Source organism: Pseudorasbora parva, chromosome 14 (genome assembly GCF_024679245.1).
Source record: "Pseudorasbora parva isolate DD20220531a chromosome 14, ASM2467924v1, whole genome shotgun sequence".
Taxonomy (NCBI): domain Eukaryota; kingdom Metazoa; phylum Chordata; class Actinopteri; order Cypriniformes; family Gobionidae; genus Pseudorasbora; species Pseudorasbora parva.
Window position 1 is genome coordinate 34,991,096 of NC_090185.1, and position 22,130 is coordinate 35,013,225.

Consider the following 22,130-nt stretch of genomic DNA (forward strand, 5'->3'; position numbering starts at 1 on the left):
TTTGATCTGATCACTGAGTGAGTGAGTGAGTGAGTGAGTGAGTGAGTGAGTGAGTGAGTGAGTGAGTGAGTGAGTGACTGACTGACTGACTGACTGACTGAGCGACTGAGTGAGGGAGTGAGTGAGTGACTGACTGACTGAGTAACTAAGTGAATGATTGACTGATTGACTGACTGACTGACTGACTGACTGACTGACTGACTGACTGACTGAGTGAGTGAGTGAGTGAGTGAGTGAGTGAGTGAGTGAGTGACTGACCGACTGACTGACTGAGTAACTAAGTGAACGATTGACTGAGTAAGTGAGTGAGTGAGTGAGTGAGTGAGTGAGTGAGTGAGTGAGTGAGTGAGTGAGTGAGTGAGTGAGTGAGTGTGTGAGTGAGTGAGCGAATGATTGACTGAGTGAGTGAGTGAGTGACTGACTGACTGAGTGTATGAGTGTGTGAGTGAGTGAGCGAATGATTGACTGAGTGAGTGAGTGAGTGAGTGAGTGAGTGAGTGAGTGAGTGAGTGAGTGAGTGAGCAAATGATTGACTGAGTGAGTGAGTGACTGACTGACTGACTGAGTAACTAAGTGAATGAGTGACTGATTGACTAACTGAGTGAGTGAGTGAGTGAGTGAGCGAGCGAGCGGGTGAGTGAGTGAGTGAGTGAGTGAGTGAGTGACTGAGTAACTAAGTGACTGATTGAGTGAGTGAGTGAGTGAGTGAGTGAGTGTGTGAGTGAGTGAGTGAGTGAGTGAGTGAGTGAGTGAGTGAGTAACTAAGTGAATGAGTGACTGATTGAGTGAGTGAGTGAGTGAGTGAGTAACTAAGTGAATGAGTGACTGATTGAGTGAGTGAGTGAGTGAGTGAGTGAGTGTGTGAGTGAGTGAGTGAGTGAGTGAGTGAGTGAGTGAGTGAGTGAGTGAGTGAGTGAGTGAGTGAGTGAGTGAGTGAGTGAGTGAGTGAGTAGAATGAATGAATGAAAGAATAAATTACCAATTTGGTGCTGATTTAATTGATGATCAATAAGCAAACATTTCATTCACAACATGGCCTTTGCACAATGAAAACAATGATAATTTCTAAAATAAATTGTTTTACACAACTGGGTCTTGGCGAATTAGGACATTACTCCCATCATAATAAATGAATCTGTCTACACAATATGTGGTATACTTCTAGTGTAAACAACAACATTGATTAAAATGGGACTGATCTATGTTTGTCACATTGCTATGCATCACTTGGTTTCATTGTAACACTTCTGCATGACTTTGTGAAAGGCATAAAAACTATCCTGAATGAACAGTGAACCTGAATCAATACACACACCTAATATGATGATGGGTGAAGTTACTGCACTGCTAATGTAAAGGCTTTGATGCCTGACTCAATACTTGTTGTTTGAGTTAAGGTAGTAAGAGGCTCTACACCAATAGCCTACCTGTTTCCATAGCAACCTAGTTTTCTTTTTTACTAAACGTTGTTATTATTATTTTATTTATTTTCTTCTTTTCATTTAAAAAAAAAAAATGTCAGGATTATTACTCCAGTCCTCAGTGTCACATGATCAGAAATTACTCAAATATGATGATTTGATGCTCACAAAACCATTCTAATTATTACTCATGTTGAAAACAGTTGTACTACTTTATATTTTTGTGGAAATCATGAAACACTGCCATTCAAAATTTTGAAGTAAGAAAGAAGAAATAAAAAAGAAGAAGAATACTTTTATTCAGCAATGATGCATTAAATTGATCAACATTTAAATAATGTAACCACGGTTTCCACAGAAAATATTAAGCAACAAATAAAAACAAAACTGTTTTCAACATTAACACTTTTACCTGCCATTGATGGAATTTTCTGTCTTTCATTGTTTTCAAAGTTATACAGTTAAATAATAATGAAATGTTAAATGATACTTAAAACAAAGGTAAAGAAGAAGCAGAAACAAGTGATAAAAGCATTGCTTATACATGTTATTTCTTTGGGGGGAAAAACTTTCTAAGCAGAGGTTCTCTCAGAGGCTTTCTTTTAATATTCAGATATTCATACAAAATAATCTAAGGGCCATGAAATGGCTGGCAGTGACTGACATCTTTTTTTTAAATGCTGGTGGGGAAAGAGTTAAGAATTAGAACCATTATTATTGACTGAGCACAAATAATAATCAAGGTCCACTGAAGTGCTTTGAAACGCAGCGTTATTCAATGTGGTGATGTAATTTCCACTGAAACAGGAAGACAGGGCGGGACATATTGATCAGACCCTTTTTTTAAATAGCCAATAGCATTTAGTTTATATCACAGAATCTTTAATTATTTATCATCCTAATATCCTACATTATTGCTATAAAATATTGCATTTTGAGTAAAATTCAAATGGTCCAATATGTTTTGTGGTGTGCTTCATTCGCCCACATGGAAAGCATATTTACACGGTATGAATTGTTCCCCCATCTCATATATAGTGCATTATGTGCCATTCACCATGTAGAAAATAGCAACAGAGCGAACCAAGAAGTAGTCACAGCTTCAGTCTATTTATAATGTAGGGATTCTAGAGAGCATTTGACTGGACAGAAATTATGAGAAGTTGAAGTGCAGAGTGAAGTCATCAAAATCATTGATCCACATTGGCGTAAGGGAGATACCGTACGTTTTGAATTCTAAATGTGTCATTGTTTTGGAGCACATGGCTTATAGATAACAGTCAGGCTAACGTATTCATACTAAAAGACAAAAAACGTACATTTTGATTTCATGGAGACTTTAGCAGAGCATCAAAACAGGATATTAGAATGATTTTTAATGGATAATGTGTATTTGACAATATTACTGATTGAAAGTATTTTTGTTTCAACATATTTTTTTCTTAATGAATTTAATAATACAATTTCTATAGTACTAAACGAACATAAAAGTTGTAATATACATAAACAAGCAAGGTGTGTCATGGAAGGGTCGATGTGGCTGCAACTGTCTCAAGTCGCACAATCATCTGGCACTGAAGACAAGTGTTTGTAACAGTGGGAAGAATCAATGGTGATGAATTGTCACTACAGTACTGATCAATCTTAAAAACAGCATCAAACATACAAGAATAAGAATTAACAGCTGCGGCAGTCAAGAATCATGATAAGAACAAAGCACTGCAGCTAAAACCCACAACTAAACCATAAAAAAAAAACATCAACATAAACCATCTATATACACATCTATTCAAATCAATTAAGCATGATATGCGAGTCCGTTTGAAATGTAATCAGGGCTCTAGGATTAGATTAAAAACATCAACATTAAACGTTTTCCAGATGAATCAACCGAGCCCAGCACAACTTCTGAGCTCTGTTGCGTCAAACTGATGGGATTGTTTTAAAATATAAAGCAGCTTTGAATTATGTGCTGGCTTTTAAAAAAATTAATGTTAACGATCTTCTGAAAGTGAAATATTAGGACTTACTTTGTGTTCTGATCCATATTCTGAAATAAAGTGATGTTGGAAGTAGCTCAGTAGGCTGTTGGCACCATATGCAACACATTTTTAATTGCTGTAGTTGACAATGTGAAAATGTGTTTTTCGTTAAAGCTACACTGTGTGATATTTTCCCCCATCTAGTGGTGAAAAGGTATATGACCATCCAGTGAATAATAGTTTCTGTTCCCCTTCAATTTCGATTTCGTTTCAACTCCTACGGTGGCCGATTTAGTCATGGCTTCCAGTTCGACCTCTTCGGTGAGTGTTGCTTCAAGTGATGAGGTTACTTTTGAAAACTATTATAATTTGCAGTTATTTAATTTGCCAAATGATCTATGATCAAATTAATCTATGTAAAATGAATAATAGTTTTACGTTTTCGTTTTTTTTTTTTACCATTTCATTGCTAACATCAGCTATCAGGTTCCCAGACGAATGCAAGCTAATCTAAATAATTGTAATGCAATTCAAATATTAATCTCATGGTATTATCATAAGATACATGACAAAAAAAAGCAAAGTATAACAATGGTAGCATGGTAGTGCCATCTCAAGAAAAAAAAGAAAAGAAAAAAAAACTACTAAATGTTGGGAAAAAAACAACATGGTATAAATTACTGGATGTTAAACAATACGTTATTATGTTACAGTATCTAACAAACAACTCATTATCATGGTACATCAAAAAACATGGAGCGCTACCATGTTTACCATATACAAAAAGCATGGTATTCCCACTATTCAAGTTTAAAAAAGATACACCCCACCCACACAAAAAAACATTGTATTAAAAAATGGTTTCACCATTAAAGTAAAAAAAAAAAAAGAACATAGTAACACCACAGTATTTATTGCTAGTGAGATTCATTGGACAGGGATAACAATTCACAGTGACTGAGCCGGTGGTCAGGAGGTTATCAACACGCCCTGCTCAGGGTGTTGAAAAGACAGAGGATGAAATGTTCATCTCCCCTCCTCCTCATAGTCCATTTCTTCCCTTAAAGCTGCTAAAGCCAATTACACTGTGTCACAATCTAATTAGTACAGCACTGCAAGCTGTATCTGATGCCTTTTAGCCAACAATAATGGAGGGAAATTATCTAAATTGATTTTTTTTTCTTTTCACACAAGAGATTGGGGAGGCGTATGTGCGTGTTATCAGAATGAATGTCTCACACTGGCGCTGAACCTCCCTGTTGTTTTACGCCAGTCAAACTGCAGTTCTCTAAGAGAACTTTTAAAACTGAGCTGAAATGTATGTTCACCTAAAGATTCAAATCGGGGCATTATTTACTTACGCTTGTTGTTTTAATCTGGCATTTCTTAATTAATTAGCAAAAACGGCTAGTAATAAAGTTTCCAACTACTGTCGCCTTTGGCTTGGCTTGCTCAGTTGGGGACGCTAAAATTTCAAACTAAATATCCAAATAAATTAGCGGCAGCAAATCTAATTTGCCGCGTGTGTCGTCTAGCAACTCTCAATTCACTTCTGTGCTGTAAACGCCAAACTCTGGTCGCGCCAATCACATCGTGTATAGAGTCGGTGGGCAGGGCTTAATATAATGACGGCCGAGTTGCACGTGCTTCTAGTAAACACAGAAACTGGCGAACGGCGGTCTTTCGAATCAGCTTTGACCGCGACTTGGAGTTAAGCTTTTCTCTGAGAAAATAACAAAGAACAGCACTGAAGTCATTCTTAAGAAGGGAAGATGTGTTTTGAGTTTTGCCGACCGGATACGTCAAAAGTTTAATCTGTCAACTAGCTCTGCTTCACCTTCGTTGCTCTGGTTGGTTGTAGCGCTATCCAATTGTGTGCAGAGGAAGTTTGAAAGACAACCGTTTATCCCACCCCTCGGATTGAGCCCTGTCAATTGTGAGTTTCCAGACCAAACATCTTGATGCGGGTCTGGCTTGTCAGGCTACAAATAAATGTAATTACTAAACTAAACAAACTATATTGACTAAATTACTGATCTGCCCACAATGTCGTTTTAAGACAACTGAAATTAGTTAGATGACATCACCCTTTTCTCCGGAGCAGCTGTACAACCAACAATCAAATTCTGTTGCATTATTTTTTTTTTTGACACTGTGAAGCTGCTTTGAGACAATCGCCATTGTAGAAAGCACTAAAAAATAAATAAATAAATACATTTGACTTGACCATACCATGAGAAAAGATGAATAGAACACTTTCTGCCTAAGCAATCATATAGTACTGTATACAGTAGTAGTAGGGGTGGGACAAAATATCAATGGGTCAATATACCGTTTTCCTTCTCCGTACAATGTGAGAATTGATACGCTGGCACCAAATTTTGATATTTTAATTAATAAAATAAGCAGCTCTAAATAGATTTCCTGCTCCCATCATCACTACTTCATAGCTCCTCGAGGTGGCTCTCAACACATGAATGAGGGTATGAATGAATCACAACGGTTGTGAATCCACATCATGTGCTTCACATCATCATGATCTTAAAGTGACAGCAGCCTAATGAACCTGATGCTGTGTTAATCAAATAACAAATGACAAAGATAAAATCACTCACTGCTCTTGAATGAACTTTTGTTGCTTTAATAAGGATTAATCTATATTTAATTTATAATTTACACAGTGAAGACTGTGAAGTGTTTGATAACCTGTTAGATCAAATATTTAAAATATACTGCCTTTATGTTGTTTTGCATTAATTTGAGATTAAATGTGAATTTATTACAATATAAAAAAAAACGTTATTGTTCGGTGTGATTAATCGATTAATTACAGGGAAGAAATGCGATGACAGGCGTGTCACGTGTGTTCTGTTCATTTTCACGTCAAGCACCACGTTGTTTAAATAGCAAATGCACTCACGCCCATCTGTTTGTCCATGGCGTGCTGGTCTGAAAACGAGGTGTCAGTCGTAATGTTTCCGTGTTGCTATTTTTAGGAACTGAAAATGATTGTGCCATTGACCAACAAAAACCTGGTCTAAAAACAATAGCACAGTATTTTTTGTGTTGTTTAAAGAGAACATTAGTAATATGTGCCTATAGGCGGGGAACAACCCATGTACACTGCTTTTTATATGCTGCTTATTACACACAATTTTATATATTAAAAATAAAAGGATTCCTCTTTGAAGAAGCATTTAGTCTTTCCGCTCACTAATTCCAGCATGTAAATAGCGAATAAATAGCGAAGTACAAATGGCTTTTAAAGGTAATGGGAAATGAGACTTTGATTGGTTAATTGCACTGTATGCCTAAAACACACCCATGACTCATTAAGAGACTTAAAGACTCAATGAGCCAACCCTTTTGGACCATGCATCTGGCGCACAGACAATTTTTCACGTTGTTAAACTAAGTGGATTCAAACACGCCCTAAGTGCACCTATGCTTCAGACCATGTGCTCAGATTGTTAAAATAGGGCCCTATAGTTATTTTATAAATTAGTTGACAGCATTTGACAAACTTTGTGAATGAAGAACAATATAGCCATTTGTTTCATTAGCTTCCCGACAGCGATAATGCTAAGTAAGGAACTAAACCTCTAGCGTCATCTATGGAGAACCCTTTTTGGCTGTGATTTTTTTTCCAGCCCCAGCTGCAGAGAAGAACATGTCTGACACTCTAGTTAATGGAGGGTGACGCCAGTGTTAATGCTGCTTTGCTTTGTCCTCTCTTAGCTTTTATCGGTGGGCTAAAGGAGAAATGGGCTAATTAAAAAGTGGCAAACTGACACACTTTTGGCTCTGCTTCATCACGCCCTGCATATGAATGAGCCACTAACGAATGTGCGCTCAATGAGAGACTTTCAAAACAAACAGTCGCCACACAAAGGCTATACTGGATGAAATGATGCTAATGATGCTAATGCCCCTTTATCTGCCATGTGCTTTATTTCAGGCAGCGTATTAGCATCAAAGCATGGCTATTTCGTTATTTTACTAGCTTGATTAATGGTGTTTACGCTAACAAAAAAGTGCCAGGTTTTCTGGGGAAAAGTGTGACGTTAGCACCATGCCAATACCCTGGAGTGGATCTCATGGTGATATCCTGATGTTCTCTGAAATAGCTTAGTGTATAAACATAAATATTTATAAATACAAAATACTCATTCAGTACTATAGTATAACTTATTAAACTTTTTTGCACTGCTTTTCTATTGCATTTCATTGTAAACTAGAGGGACATCTTTACCTGACTTTTGCAATGTTACATGCATGTTCATGACATCTCAAACCAGACACTCATTTGTCCTCCTTTTTGGAGTCGTGCTAAATCAGCCTAAAAAGAACCGCTCTAGAATCTTCATTGGGATTTGTGACGCAGCAGCTAGCGGCTAATTCCATAAGATCTCTAGTCAAACAAATGCATGCCTGAAAAATAAATACCTGCATCTGATATATCATTGGTTAAAAACATAAACAAGCCCCCACGACGTGCTGGCTATGTTATATCATAACGTTACATCCCAGAGTCTCGGTCAAAGCTGATTTGAAAGACTGCCGTTCACCAGCTTCTTTGTTTACTAGTAGTACGCAAGCGCAACTCGGCCGTCATTATGTTAAGCCCCGCCCATCGACTCTATACACGATGTGATTGGCCTTACCAGAGTTTGGTTTTTACAGCTCAGACGTGTATTGAGAGTTGCTAGACGACACTCGCGACAGATTAGATTTGCTGCCGCTAGGGTGTGTCTAGATTTCTAGGCTAAAAGCCAACATGCCAGCACGGAAAAACATAAAAGTAACCAACAGTAGCAGGTACGTCTTCCCTTAGGTCATTGTAACAAAGTTTGTAGGAGGAAGACAGGGTTAGCATGACTGGGACTCATGTTTCTTCAGAACTCTCAGATACAAACAAAATAAAGTCGTGCTCACAGCACACTCAATAACTCAGTTCAATAAAACTTGTTCACAGCAATCTTTCTATAGCTCTCCGTCTTTGTGTAGATCTCGCTAAACCACGCCCCCTCAGCCACAGAATTTATTTCAAGACGCAACATCATTTCAGGATGACAAAATCTCCACTGCAGAGCTTTGTAAAGTCTATCATTCAGTCAAGCATCAGTGTATAACAGAAATACATAAATAAACAAAAAATAAATGCGAAAAATAAATAAATATAATTTTCAGTTCTTAAGAGATACCTGAGCTGCTGTAGAAGGTGCATTACTTTGTGAAGAAATTAAATGTGAATTTATTTATTTATCACATTAATTATTTGCTTATTTATGTATTTCTGTTATTTCTAGAAGTCCTGAAATGTTATGTTTTCAGGCACTGTGCACTTTGCGAGACATACATCAGTTTTTAGAACAGACTTCATGTCTTGAATAAAATATAAACACTTTGAACAAACACTTTTTTGCCTCTTCTGTTACACACAGGTCTGCATCAAGATATATTGTAGATCAAATTTTCTGGCAATGAATAGAGTAGGCTATTTCAGAATTATTGTATCATGATTGTATTGTAGTTGCAAGTACACAGTCTCATGCAATTATTCTTGCCTCACTTAATGCTGCAAAGTGTCCTTCTTTTGGTGTTATGGAAATGGCCACCCTAGGTGAAATGTCACACTGCTGACATGTGTACCTGTTGTAGCCTATCTACTGTACTTGATGTGTAGGAGAAGTATTAATTATCATAAAAATGCTACATAAAAAACTGCCAAAAACACATATTTTGTGTGGATGGCCCCTTACACTGTATTTTCTGAAGAAAATGATTTGTCATTGCTAAAGTTGTCACCAAAAACACAACTTACCATGAGTTTATCATTGTATCATCAGCCACAAAACTTTTTTAAAAGGGAAGTGGTTTATGTTGAAGAACTTTCATTGACCTCCACCTTTGGACAATACTGCAGCGGTCCATCACCATTAAGCGATTTGAAGGTGGACAGATGATGATGTAAGAGAAGTAATTCACATTGAAGAGATTATTAGAAAAGGTCTTAAATGGACCTTCGGGGGAAATTTATCCCAAAGACCAAGGTTAAAGTCAAGGTAACACTCCTTACTCTTTATGTTAAGTGCCCTGGGATGCTTTATGACCTCAAGTGAATCGTTTTAATTAACCTCCGAAGGACAGGATACAATGAGCAGCTCATTAGCGCAATTCTTTTCTATTAGTGTGATAGAAATTTTTTTCTAAAAAAAAGTTTTCCATCATTTTCTTTGATTTTTAACTCCAAAATGATGAGCAACATTAAACCCCTCAGGAAGTCAATTTTAAGGGCTTTGTCCATACAATGATGGAGTCAATGGAGTCCAAACATGATAAGGACTTTCATTGTATGGGCAAAAGTCTTTTTTCAAAATACCTTATTTTGTGTTTCACAGAGGAAACTATGTTGTACAGGCGTGAAACGAGTTTGTTTGTTGGTCTGGCTTGATGTGTTTCTTTCCCTCTACAATAAAAGTGGAGGGATACTGGACCAACCACACCCGAGGAACTTGGCAGAGGTCCCACAAAGCTCTTTGGTTCCAGTGGAAAATTACAGGCAGTCTAGAGGAGATGACAGGAGATTTGAAGAACTAATTAGGCATGAATTAGGGATCCCAGTTGCTGAAAGAACTGACCTCATAGTAAAGGCTCATATTGAGAGTGTCAAAACCAGGCTGTGCCAAACCTGGCACTATATTATACACGAGATCTATCATGCACTCCCCATACATCTGTTTAAATTCCATTAGTAATGCACTTAATGCTCATTATAACTGATGTTAAACTGAGATTGTCTAGCAGACAAATGACAATCAAAACGCAAATACTGGAAATATATTACTGTAATACAGCCATCAGAGGATGGGTACATGGTGGTCATAAAGGGATGGACATGGTCAGAAACAATGCTCAGGTAGGCCATGACATTTAAACGATGCCCAATTGACACTAAGGGGTCTAAAGTGTGCCAAGAAAACATCCCCCCACACCATTACACCGCCACCACCAGTCAGCACAGTGGTAACAAGTTGTTTATGCCAAATTCTGACTCAAGTCGAGACTCATCAGACCAGGCAACATTTTTCCAGTCTTCAACTGTCAAATTTTGGTGAGCTTATGCAAATTGTAGCCTTTTTTACCTATTTGTAGTGGAGATGAGTGGTACCCGGTGGGGTATTCTGCTATTGTAGCCCATTTGCCTAAAGGTTGTGCGTGTTGTGGCTTCACAAATGCATTGCTGCATACCTTGGATGTATCGAGTGGTTATTTCAGCCAAAGTTGCTCTTCTAGCAGCGTTAATCAGTCGGCCCATTCTCCTCTGACCTCTAACATCAAAAAGGCATTTTCGCCCACAGGACTGCCGCATACTGGATGTTTTTCAACCAAAAAAAATCATTTTTACTGTTGTTGGGGGGGGAGATAGCACGCTAAACATTTAAACTAAAATTGTGATGCGTGAAGTGTTTGATATCTATAGGTTTTATTATGGGCTAGACGAGTCAAATGTTGGTTTGAGAGGCTAAAACGTTGTGTTAACTCAATGTCGGCCGCTAGTCTCTTGGTTGTCACTTTAAAAAATAAAAACGTACATTTTACAAACAAAAAAATGCTCCAAAAAATGAAATAAAGAAATTAAACGAAAAATAGGCTGCTTTGACATTAAAAACAAACTTTTTAATGGCTGCTATTTTACTATTTAAAAAAAAAAAAAACTATTTAAAAATACGGGCCGGGCTAGGGCGTAGATTTGAGCTTCTTGTCTGTAAACATTAATTTTTCACAAAAGAGAGTAACAAACTCATTTAAATTTCAGTAATTGTAACTGCGTTACTTGATTGAATAAAAAAAAAAATGTTACATGCGTGTTACCGCTAAAAGTAGAGGAATTAGCGTAATGCGTTTTGAAGTGCGTTACTCCCAACACTGCACACCTGTGATTATCTCACTAAAGCCCTATTCATATGGTAATTGTTTCTTGTGGGGTCGTAAGGTATTTTCATCATTGACAGGGTCTAGTGTGTGATTTTATTGCTGTCCGATTATGTAATTCAGCTCATATTTATAATTGTGTTCAGTGTATACTAAAATGTTTATTCTGATTATTATTACATTTTAATTATTATATAATGTTTATTCTTATAAAATGTGTATTATAATTATTATAACATAACATTCTGACTAGTATTAAACATTGCATTTTCATTATTATAAAAAGCAACTATATTATATTACTATTATAAACTGTTTTCTCTGATTATTACATTCTGAATATTCTTAAATGTATAATATGATCATTATTTCATGTAGATTTATAAAAAATAAAAAATAAAAAAGATCAGATTCATAAACCTTTGTATCCATAAGTTTCCTACGCCCCCTGAAGCCTGAATTAGTTTAGTCTGGTTATATGCACAACCGTGATCAGCACACGTTGTACCTGAGCTCCGCAACGACTTCTCATAAAGGTTTGCATCTTTACATAGTAAACGATTCAAATTCCAAAAAACACTAAAGCCTCTTCACTAACTAGCACACAAAATACCATTGGTATACTTTTTTCCGCCGTTCCATCAGAGGTTTTTCCCATGTTCTTTTTACTAGTGCCCCCCTGAAAAAGGTGGATAGAAGCCACATGCAATCTAAGGCAGTGTGTGACATTAATTTGATCACATTTAAAAAGTTTACAGTAGGTGTACACCTCTGTTATGGTAAATTTCCGAATGATTGCTTTTAATTTTAAGCTTGATTTTCTATGCTTGAAATCAAATTTGTGGACAAAAAAAAAAGTATGCACATCTGCATATCAAAACATGCACAACATTCATATAAATAAAGTAAATGAGCTAAGCCCACATTTTTAAGTTGGAAATTTAAAAAGAATAGAAACAAAATACGGACAAACCCCGCAACAACAACCCCGCACCTCGAGCAAGTGTAGATTTCAGCAGGAAGTCAGGAAGAGGGAAGGTGCCAGGTGTCACACCAATTATTTTCTCATTACAGAATTTGTGCCGGATATAATATGCCAAATTTAGCAGCAGTTCCCCATTTACCATCTGATGAAAGCAGAGGTGTTTCAGAGCCAATTTTCAGGGTGAAATAAGATGATTCTGGGGTTTTCTGTAGGGATGAGAATCGAAGAATTGAATGATTCTGATCTCACTTAACCATCCACAATTACAATAACAATTGGTCAAAATGAAAGATTATTTGGTAATAAAGAATAATTTACTTATATAATAATAATAATAATAATAATAATAATAATAATAATAATAAAAATAATAATAATAATAATAATAATAATTGCAGTCCACAAGTTTTGCCTCTCTGTCGGCATCTGCAGCCGCACAGCTCCTCAGTGTGGATGAATCTAAAGTTTTGAAGAGTTTGTGTGGCTGTCATTCATCACCGCACCAGTGTGGGTACTGTGCTTCAGAATCACAGATTCTACATCTTGGAAGTACAACCAAAATGCCACTTTTGTTCTGACCAACTGAGAAAAAAAGCATTTCAATAACTCATGCTACCACCAGTGATCAAAGATTGCTTAGCTCCTATCACATCAAATCGTGCACATTATTATTATTGTTATACTTTGTTCTCAAATTTGTTTATGTTAACAACATCAACATTGTGTGACTGTGTGTATATAGTGTGTATTATTATTATTATTATTATTATTATTATTATTATTATTATTATTATTACATTTAATTGGATATGGACAGATACAAAAAACAGATAAACTTTGAACATTCATCTGATGTATGTTTCATAGTGTTTTTAGCTTAAGCTAATTCACAAACCGTTGTCCCAAGAGGGGATTTTTTTTTTTTTTTTTTTTTTAAATACGGACTAACAAATTTAATATGCTTTAATATGCTATGGATCATTTTTAACCAAAACAAGTTACGGACTGCAGTTTTAAATATACCAAAGTAAACACTTTTAGATAAAAGTTTTTTTTTGTTTTTTTTTATAATTTATTAGAAATTAAAGGCAGGTCATTGAATATACTAAAAACCAGCAAGCAGGTCATTAGATTGAATCCTTTTAACTAAATTGTAAATAATCAACTAATAAATCATTTGTAACAATTTGGACTACAAACCTAGTTTTCCTGCATAAATCAAACTGAAAGCAAAGTTGCATGACCATAAAAGCAAAATGCTCTCATTGCAATTCTTGCCATCTCTGAACATATGATATCTATGAACAAACTGGGTTATGAGGCTTTCAAGTCAGGACAAACCATTAGAGAGATTCAGAAAGAGAAAAATGAAAACACACAGACATGCTGCATACTTCTAAACGCTCAGGGAAAAAGGTTGTTTTTTTTCAGCTTTTACCTGAGGTGCTTCGGTTATATCAAGTTTTGAAAGGTCATTTTCTCAAGAAACAATCTCTCGTGTTCACCTGTAAACACAAGTGACCTGACAAACCCAGCGTCTGTTTCCAATGTGTGTACAGGGTTAGTGAGACCTTATAAAAAGACCTTATAAGACCTTCTAAAACAAGTAGAAGATGACCGGTGACATTCACAGAGAAAGGTCAGGTCTTATCAGAGCATGTGGAAAGAGAAGCCAGAACATCTCGAGAAGATAAGACAACACTACAGCTCAGCAGAGAGCAGCATTCTGGGTAATTATTATAGTTGCTGTGGGCAACAGTGCAACAGTAAAAACTGCAAAGCAGTCCAGTAGGGACATTTTGTAAAAGACAAAATGAAATATAGCATGAAGTAAGAATAAATAAATAAATAAATAAATAAATAAATGTGCCCATACAAGTATTTAAAAGGTGAAAATACATCTATGTAAAAATAAAAAATTCACTAAACACAAACGTATTATTAAAAGACAATAAAGTGTATCATGAAATACTAAGAAGTGAAAAAGTGCAAAATCCAAATAAAAAATAAAACAAGAAATTGATTAATGTACAATAAATTATAAATTATGACTAGGAATTAGAAAGAGAAAGAAAAAAAGTTGATCTGTAAAATTGTTTATGTTTTCAGGTTTAGCATAAGTCTCTTATGCTCACCATGCCTGCATTTATTTTATTAAAAATAGAAAAAAAAAACTAATAGTGTGAAAAATTTAACTGTAAAATAGCCATACAAATAAAAGTAAAAATGTAGTGTATTCCTGTGATTAAATCTGAATAATAATCATCATAAGAGACCTCTAAAAACATTGAAGATCTGACCGATCATAAACTATTGACTGGCATTGTATATATTTATTCTTTATATTAAGTTATATTGCTCTATAGAAAATAGTAATGAATGTATGTATTTTTCTACATGGATATGTATTTTATCATAATGTATTATTTTGACAATACGGAACCCATGTCAAACTGCTGAAATCATGTAACTTTGGCGATCCGAATCATGAATCAATACGCTGATTCATAACCGTTCAAAACATTATTTTGAATTCAGCCCATCACTAAATAAGTTGTTATTTAGTTGTTGTTTTTTGCACACAAAAACTATTCTCATCGCTTCATAAAATTATTGTAGAGCCACTGTAGTGAGATGGGCTTTGTAACGACGTCTTTAGTGCCTTTATGGGTCTTGAGAGAGGAAATGACATTGGTGTACTGACAGGAGGCCTTTCTGAGCCATCAGATTAAAAAAAAAATCTTTATTTGTGTCGGTGATGAACAGAGGTCTTGCGGGTGTCGAACGACATTAGGGTAAATAATTAATGACAGAATTTTCCTTTTTGGGTGAACTAACCCTTTAATACATTAACTAATTTTTTTTTAATGATATATTAACCTTTGTTTGATGGTTAATAAAAATGTTCATGTTTATTCAAAGTGCATGAACTAATGGTAACAGATACAACTTTTGATCTAAAAAATGTATTAGTAAATGTTCAGATCAACGTAAAGTTGTAGAAATATTGTTACCTGTTCATCTTTAACAAATAAAACCTTATTGTACAGTATTACCATAATATGATAGTGAACCTATGCTGAAGCTTTTACTGGATGCAATTCGTCTTTTATTGTCGAATGTATCTGAGATTTATCTCTCTACACTATTTTTCTCTTGTTATCGATAAAGCATTGATATATTTTGGATTCATGCACATTAAACATGTGTTTCTAATGAACCCTTCCTTCTCAAGCCTGTGAAGTGCCAAACATCTGCTCAACGCTCACACTGCGACATTCCATGATAGAGAGCCGTCTATCAGGCTTTTCCAGGAATCAGATCTCAGAACGATTCATTATTCTTCCATCCATTTCCAAACTCATTTGTGCATCTAGGAAGTTCAAAGCATCTGGGGAAAATTACGGATCACAGGTCTGGAAACTTCAAGAGCGATGTCGTAAAAAGTCTGTCCAGTGCCCATATCTATAGACAGCTTAATCAGATTTCAGTAACATGTAGGAATATCCTTTTAAATGTGCAGGAAGTGATGATGCACCGAAATGAAATTCTTGGCCGAAGCCGAAACCGAATAATAATGAAATGCTTGGCCGAAGACCGAAGGCCGAATACCGAACGCGGTGTTTCGCATTTTTTCCATTTATTTGGCAATTTTTTTTTACCATTACAATAATTAAATAGTAAAAATGTGCTTTTTACTATTTTGTGTTGCTTTTCAGAGAAATAAATCAAATAACAAAAATACAATTTCAAAATATTTATTTAACACTGGATTTTTTTTAACATTCCAGCAGATATTATACAAACTAAGCACAACATAACTTAAAATAAATAATTAGTAAAATAAAAAATATATTTTTATTTGGCCATCTTAGAAGCCCCCCTTCTTGAATAGCCTATGTTAGGCCTATAACTGACTGCTGAAAGAATGTAACTCTGTATGTCTACAACAACTAATGTGCATTGAATAGTGCAAAAAATGTGGATGAACCCACAACAAATAAATAACTGTCTTAGACATAAGCCTACTTAGCCTACTTCTTCAGGAAAAGTGGCAGGTTCTTCTTTATGAAAAGTAGCTTCTCTGCTTTCTCACATGAAAGTCGGTTCCTCTTCTCATCGATGACATGAGCACTAAATTTCAGCACTAAACAGTGCTTCCACACTGCTGACATGTTTGCTGCATAAAGCACGCAGCTCTCACTCTACGTGGGTTACTTTTTGATCGCGTCATTAAAAACGTCATTGTTCGGCCAAAATTATTCGGCCTTTTTACTTATTCGGCCGAATGCCGAAAGTGCTTTTTTTGGCTATTTTCGGCCGAATAATTTCGGTTGCCGAATATTCGGTGCATCCCTATGAAATACAGTTGAAAAGTGGATCTGACCGAGCACCTAAGCACACTTGCAGGCAATCAGCAGTAAGGTTATTGAGAATCGAACCTGTATCCCTGCGTTCGGGTTACACATATCAATCTCTAACCATTAGGCCACAAATCATTATGATCAGGCATAGGTAGAACCCATCTAAATATCAGGGAAGCTTTTCAGCGCTGGAGAGACAAATATACAACAGAAAGAGCAAAATTGCCCTAAAGCTTCATCCTATAGAAAAAGCATTTCAAATGCCAGACCTACACACACAAAAAAAACACCCAGCTTTAAAAATAAAAACCTTGAGAGCAAGAGCGATCGTGATGAATTGGAGACCCCATTTGTCCTTTCTCTGGTCTCTCAGAAGTCTCATTTCTTTCAACAGGAGCTCGTTATTAGATTTCACCTGCCCACCGGACAGATTCTGTCCTGAATCTTGTTGCTCTGACCCACAGACACACAACAGGGACACGGTGGGTGTCAGATTTCCCTCAGGCAACAGAGCATGCAATTAACTGTCTATTGCTACTGGAACTCGGAGCAAAGGCACACAGACTCATGCCAAGACACAAAAACCTCTGCCACGTGCCCATGTCTTCACAACAAAAGCGCTCTTTGAAAAGGAAAATTATTCTTGAACCAAAAACACCAGTCATGGCATCCCACAGACCAAATCCAGACAAAAAATAAGACTAACGCTTGGTGTGTATAAAACTGTAATGCAGGACTGTACGGCGCAACCATATATTTCTTAAATTGCATTTTTCGTTAGTTTACATCGGTTAGTATGACCATAAATATGGAAATCCCATTATATAGATGGAAAAATAAAACAACACAAAGCCATAAACTCACCCTTGTTTATTGGAGTCGACCAGAATGCGCACTAATATCCCTGTCACAGCCACTAGAATGGGATAGTGATCAACACTCTCCAGGCCTACAAAAAAAGAAAGGTTTTATTAGTGGCTCTAATAAAAGAAAAAAAAAGAAAGTTACATTTTTTAAAATATTTTATAACAAAAACAGATCTGGTTTTGGATGCTGATTGGTCAGCAATCCAAGGGAGATAAAATACATAATATATGTGATTATGAATACTAATCAGCCCAACACTGACTCAACCAAGTGGTTTAATTTTTTTTTTTTAAATCTATTTGTTCTTTATTATAATTACCATAGGTTAAATTATAAACACAAAATGGTGTCTAGCAAAAGTATAGCTGTCATGGATCAACAACATTCTTTGCGAAGAAACTTTAACACTGATTATGATGTTTTGGCATGTTTTATGTTTGGCAACAGTTCTTTAAACCTAATTGAAGGAGTGTGCAGCTTTTAATTTCTTAAAGTGCCCCTATTATGGCTTTTGAAAGGTTCCTATTTTTGTTTTGGGAGTCCCCAACAACAGATTTACATGCATGCAAGGTCAAAAACATTTTCATTGTCTTATAATATGCATTTATTTTTACCTTATATGCTCAACGTCTGTCAACGATTCATTTTTACAAACCTCTCTTTTGCGTGAGGTTAATCTGCAGAGATTGGTCAGATGACCCAGTCAGCTGTGATTGGTAAAATACGTGCAGCACAATGCCTATCACCATTACTGGATTGTGGTTTGTCAAGTGTTGAACATTTTATGCACTGTATGAACAAACATGGCATAAATTTTGCCTTACCAATTGGAGCAAGAGTCCGATAAGGAAGCATCCAGAGTTGCTGATAAACCAGAAAGTCAATCGCAAACACGACTGGAACAGGACATTTCTCAATGGTAAGTGTCAATATAGTTCATGGCACTTAAGGCCGATTGAACATGCAGAATGTCTGAGAAGTGACGTGCTGTAATCTGATTAATCTTGCTGTCTATTGCTATTTGTTAGTTCAATGTAACGTGTCACAGAAAAAATAATTGCTGAATTTATTTAGGTGCACATGTGGGAACTGTATCAAAATGCTAAGCGAGGCTGAAAATGCGAGTGAATATGTTAATGTTTCATCTTGATGTCACAACAAAACGACTTGGGATTTGTTTTAAAAGCGATTTGTTTAATTGACTCTGAGTCAGCACTTAGATTTGAGAGACAATAACTTTATATACTGTGCACTTTCAGATTTAAAACTTTGCAGGATGTTTTAATTCACTTAGAGGTATGTTACACACTACATCAAAGGTCATTTTCAAAAATCCATAATAGGGGCACTTTAAACAGCCATGTAGGAATACACGTCATAGCCATATTCCAGGATGACAATGTCAGGATTCGTCTGGACCTTCAAATGTCCATACCTTAAATTCATTGAAAGTCTTTGGGATATGATGATGGAGACTTTACAGAGTCCTGGATTATGCTTTGCTATTGATGCACCTCTTGATGGAAATAAATGTTGTGATGTTATTTCCGTCAAGAGGTGCATACATTTTTGGCCAAGATCTTGTATTGACAATGCAATAGTCCTAATTTCTGAAGCACTGCAAAGCGAAATCTAGCTGTAAAACAACATTGCCCTTTCATTTGACTTTTCCAAGGTCAGCTTAATGCACTCATTGCAAATTTACTTTGAATTTCATTAATGGACCTGCTGGTAAGTACCACCCAAAAATACGACTGAAGAATTCATAGAGTGATGAATAAACTTTAGCAGAAAAGCAGGTCACTGAATCAAGACCACAATGACATGGGTCAAAATGTACCATCTAATAACAACTTTAAAATGCACTGAAAGCTACATTGCTCTGTTGGCCCCTCTAGGAGTAATGTTCAGGAAACAACATGACCCAACCTCGTTTATTATAAATGTGATGTTTTGCAGTGTCAAGGCTGAAAACTGGCCTGATGATGGTTTCAGTATGCTCCTGAATAGGATTATGTTTTCATACAAACTCGCCGTGTAATCTCTTGACCTATCCATCTAATATAATTCCCTGAGTGTGCAGTCTGACTTTCCAAACTTCTGAAGGGGTTTTCAGAGGTGATGTCAAGAACATCACAAAATGCTTATTAAATTACATTTTATTCATTCTGGGACTTGAAATAAGCTTCTATTTAAGGAACAAGTGAAAAGATGATTGTTAGGTTACAACAAACTATATTTTGGCTCACATGGGTCACGATCAAGGACGAACCAAAATACCCGAGAGGTTTAAATTCAGCACAGCACACTAAGCGTTTCAGAAATATAATTGCATTCAAGTGCATCCTCAAGTGTGCACTAAAGCATGCAGTTCATGTTCAATGCTTGTATTTATTTGCATTAATGTAGGATTATTTTTACACAAGATGGAAAACGCTTAGAATTACCTGGGAGGCGCAAGTTGACCACCCTGTCAAACAGGTTTCTTTCCGCTGTAACTCGATTTAACACCTGGTTCAGGAGCTGTAGACAAATAATAAAATAAAGTAAATTTCAAAACAAAATGTAGTGTGTGCATATATATATAAAGAAATACGATTCTCCTAATTAAAAACAAAAACTAAACAATTCACCCAAAAACTAAGAATAAAGACACAAAATAAAACACAACACAAAACAAAACAAAAAGCAAACAAAAGCACAAAACAAGATGAAACAACACAAAACAAAACAAAAACACAACATGAATGAACACAAAACAGAAAAGAAAAACAGAAAGAAATAACATATAACAAAAAACACAAAACAAGATTAAACAACAAAAAACATAAAACAAAATTGAAGCTGCAAGCAGTGATGAAAGGGTCCTCGCACACGGGAGCACCGCCACCCAGTGGGACACTGCCACCCTACCTTCTGGCAGCAGGAAGTGTGGGACATGGAAGTAACTTTGCCATATTTCTCCTATATTTACCCGCTTAAATTAATGTCACCTACTATTCACCGTTTTCCTGAGGCCACTGGGTGGCTGTATTTTAATGCGTTACTGAGAGTGAATTACAGTGTAAAGCATGCTATTTCCTGTTGACAGCAGGTGGCGCTATGACTAACTAATTTTAGCATGTAGATGTCTTAAGACCAGGACTCTAATAAAATGTGAAGTTTGGAGCAGATCGGACATTGTATGCCTGAGTTACAACAACTTCCTGTTTCATGGCGAAACAACAAATTTTGTCAGTCCGACAAAAACTTCAGGGAAAACTCAAGATCTTCGAAACGTAAAGTCACAGAGGCCTTTAGATTAGACTAACCAAATATAATGTTGATCTGATTAAATCTCTAGGCGAAGTTGATTAGTACATCATCTGGAAATGGCAAAATTTTCAACAATTTTGAAAAGAAATTTAAAAATGTTATATCTGTGTAACGAATTGCATACTTGTACATGAAATGTTGTGGTAGGGGCACTTCTTTTGAATTTTGTAGGTGGCGCTATAGAGCCATTTGGCCACGCCTAATTCTGAAACACAGACGTAAATTTTCACCACTTCTGACGCATCTACAAAGTTTCATGAGGTTTCAAAAATGCGATCGATTTCGGAAGTAAATAATAATAAAAATAATAAATGGAGAAATTTCAATAGGGTCCTCACACTATTGGTGATCGGGCCCTAATGAAACAACAAACAAATCACAAAACAGTATGAAACAACACATCATAAAACAAAACAAAAAATAGTATGTCCATATAATACAAATCAATGGGGTCAAACTCAACAAAAAATTAGACCCCACGGACCATATGAGGGTAATTAAATTACAAAATTTACATTTCTGGGTGAACTATCCCTTTAGAAATACCTAACAGATTTCATCTGACTCAGTTTCAGTGAGCAAATCAAACACATCTGGTCATAAATCAGTGACCAGACTGCAATAATTATACCCTTCGCTTCTTTAGCACACCTCATGGGCATCCTGTGGCCTTCAGAGGTACCAAGTTGTCAGGTGCCAATTATTGACATTTACAACAGCACAACGCATGTAATTGTATTCAAAAATAGGATAAATCCTTCAGGGACAGGAAAAAATGTAAATGGATAGGTTTTGCTCTTCAAGGACGTGTGGATGCCTGCTGTGCTCACAGGTGTGCTTCAGTTAAAGCCTGATTACAAGCCACAGGTGAATGGATGCTCTGCTGGGAATAGAGCTAATGTTAGCGCTGAGAGAAAAACCCATCAAAAACACTATTTCAAAGCCTTCTCCTCAGTAATTGAGGCCTTGAAAACATGCAGTGGCCCTGACAACAATACACACTTGCTCCTCATTTGCATGGCACTTTCCATGAAAAGAGTACAAAACAGCCTCTGAAAATGAGGAGGTACGTAACCCTCTGACAATATTAAATGATAATTAATAGAAATAATACAATATTATATCATGTATTTTTTACATGTATTTTATGTTTGCAAATTTGTTTAGCTGTTATCAAACTTTTTGACTTGTAGATACAGTTAAAAACAGATTTTTGTGATTTTCATTATTTCTGAGCAATAAACATTAAACATACATCAAA

General features: G+C 36.0%; 1 protein-coding gene across 4 annotated transcripts in view; it reads right to left on the reverse strand.

Moving 5' to 3' along the window:
• LOC137040563 (E3 ubiquitin-protein ligase RNF123) overlaps positions 1-22,130 on the reverse strand; it is a 200,603-nt gene that overhangs the window by 97,457 nt on the left and 81,016 nt on the right. For all 4 annotated transcript variants that reach the window (XM_067416310.1, XM_067416308.1, XM_067416307.1 and 1 more), the window contains exons 34-35: positions 20,002-20,077; positions 17,552-17,636 (exon numbers count right to left, since the gene is read on the reverse strand). In XM_067416310.1, the coding sequence (XP_067272411.1) occupies positions 17,552-17,636; positions 20,002-20,077 (161 nt within the window). The remainder of the gene's footprint in view (positions 1-17,551; positions 17,637-20,001; positions 20,078-22,130) is intronic.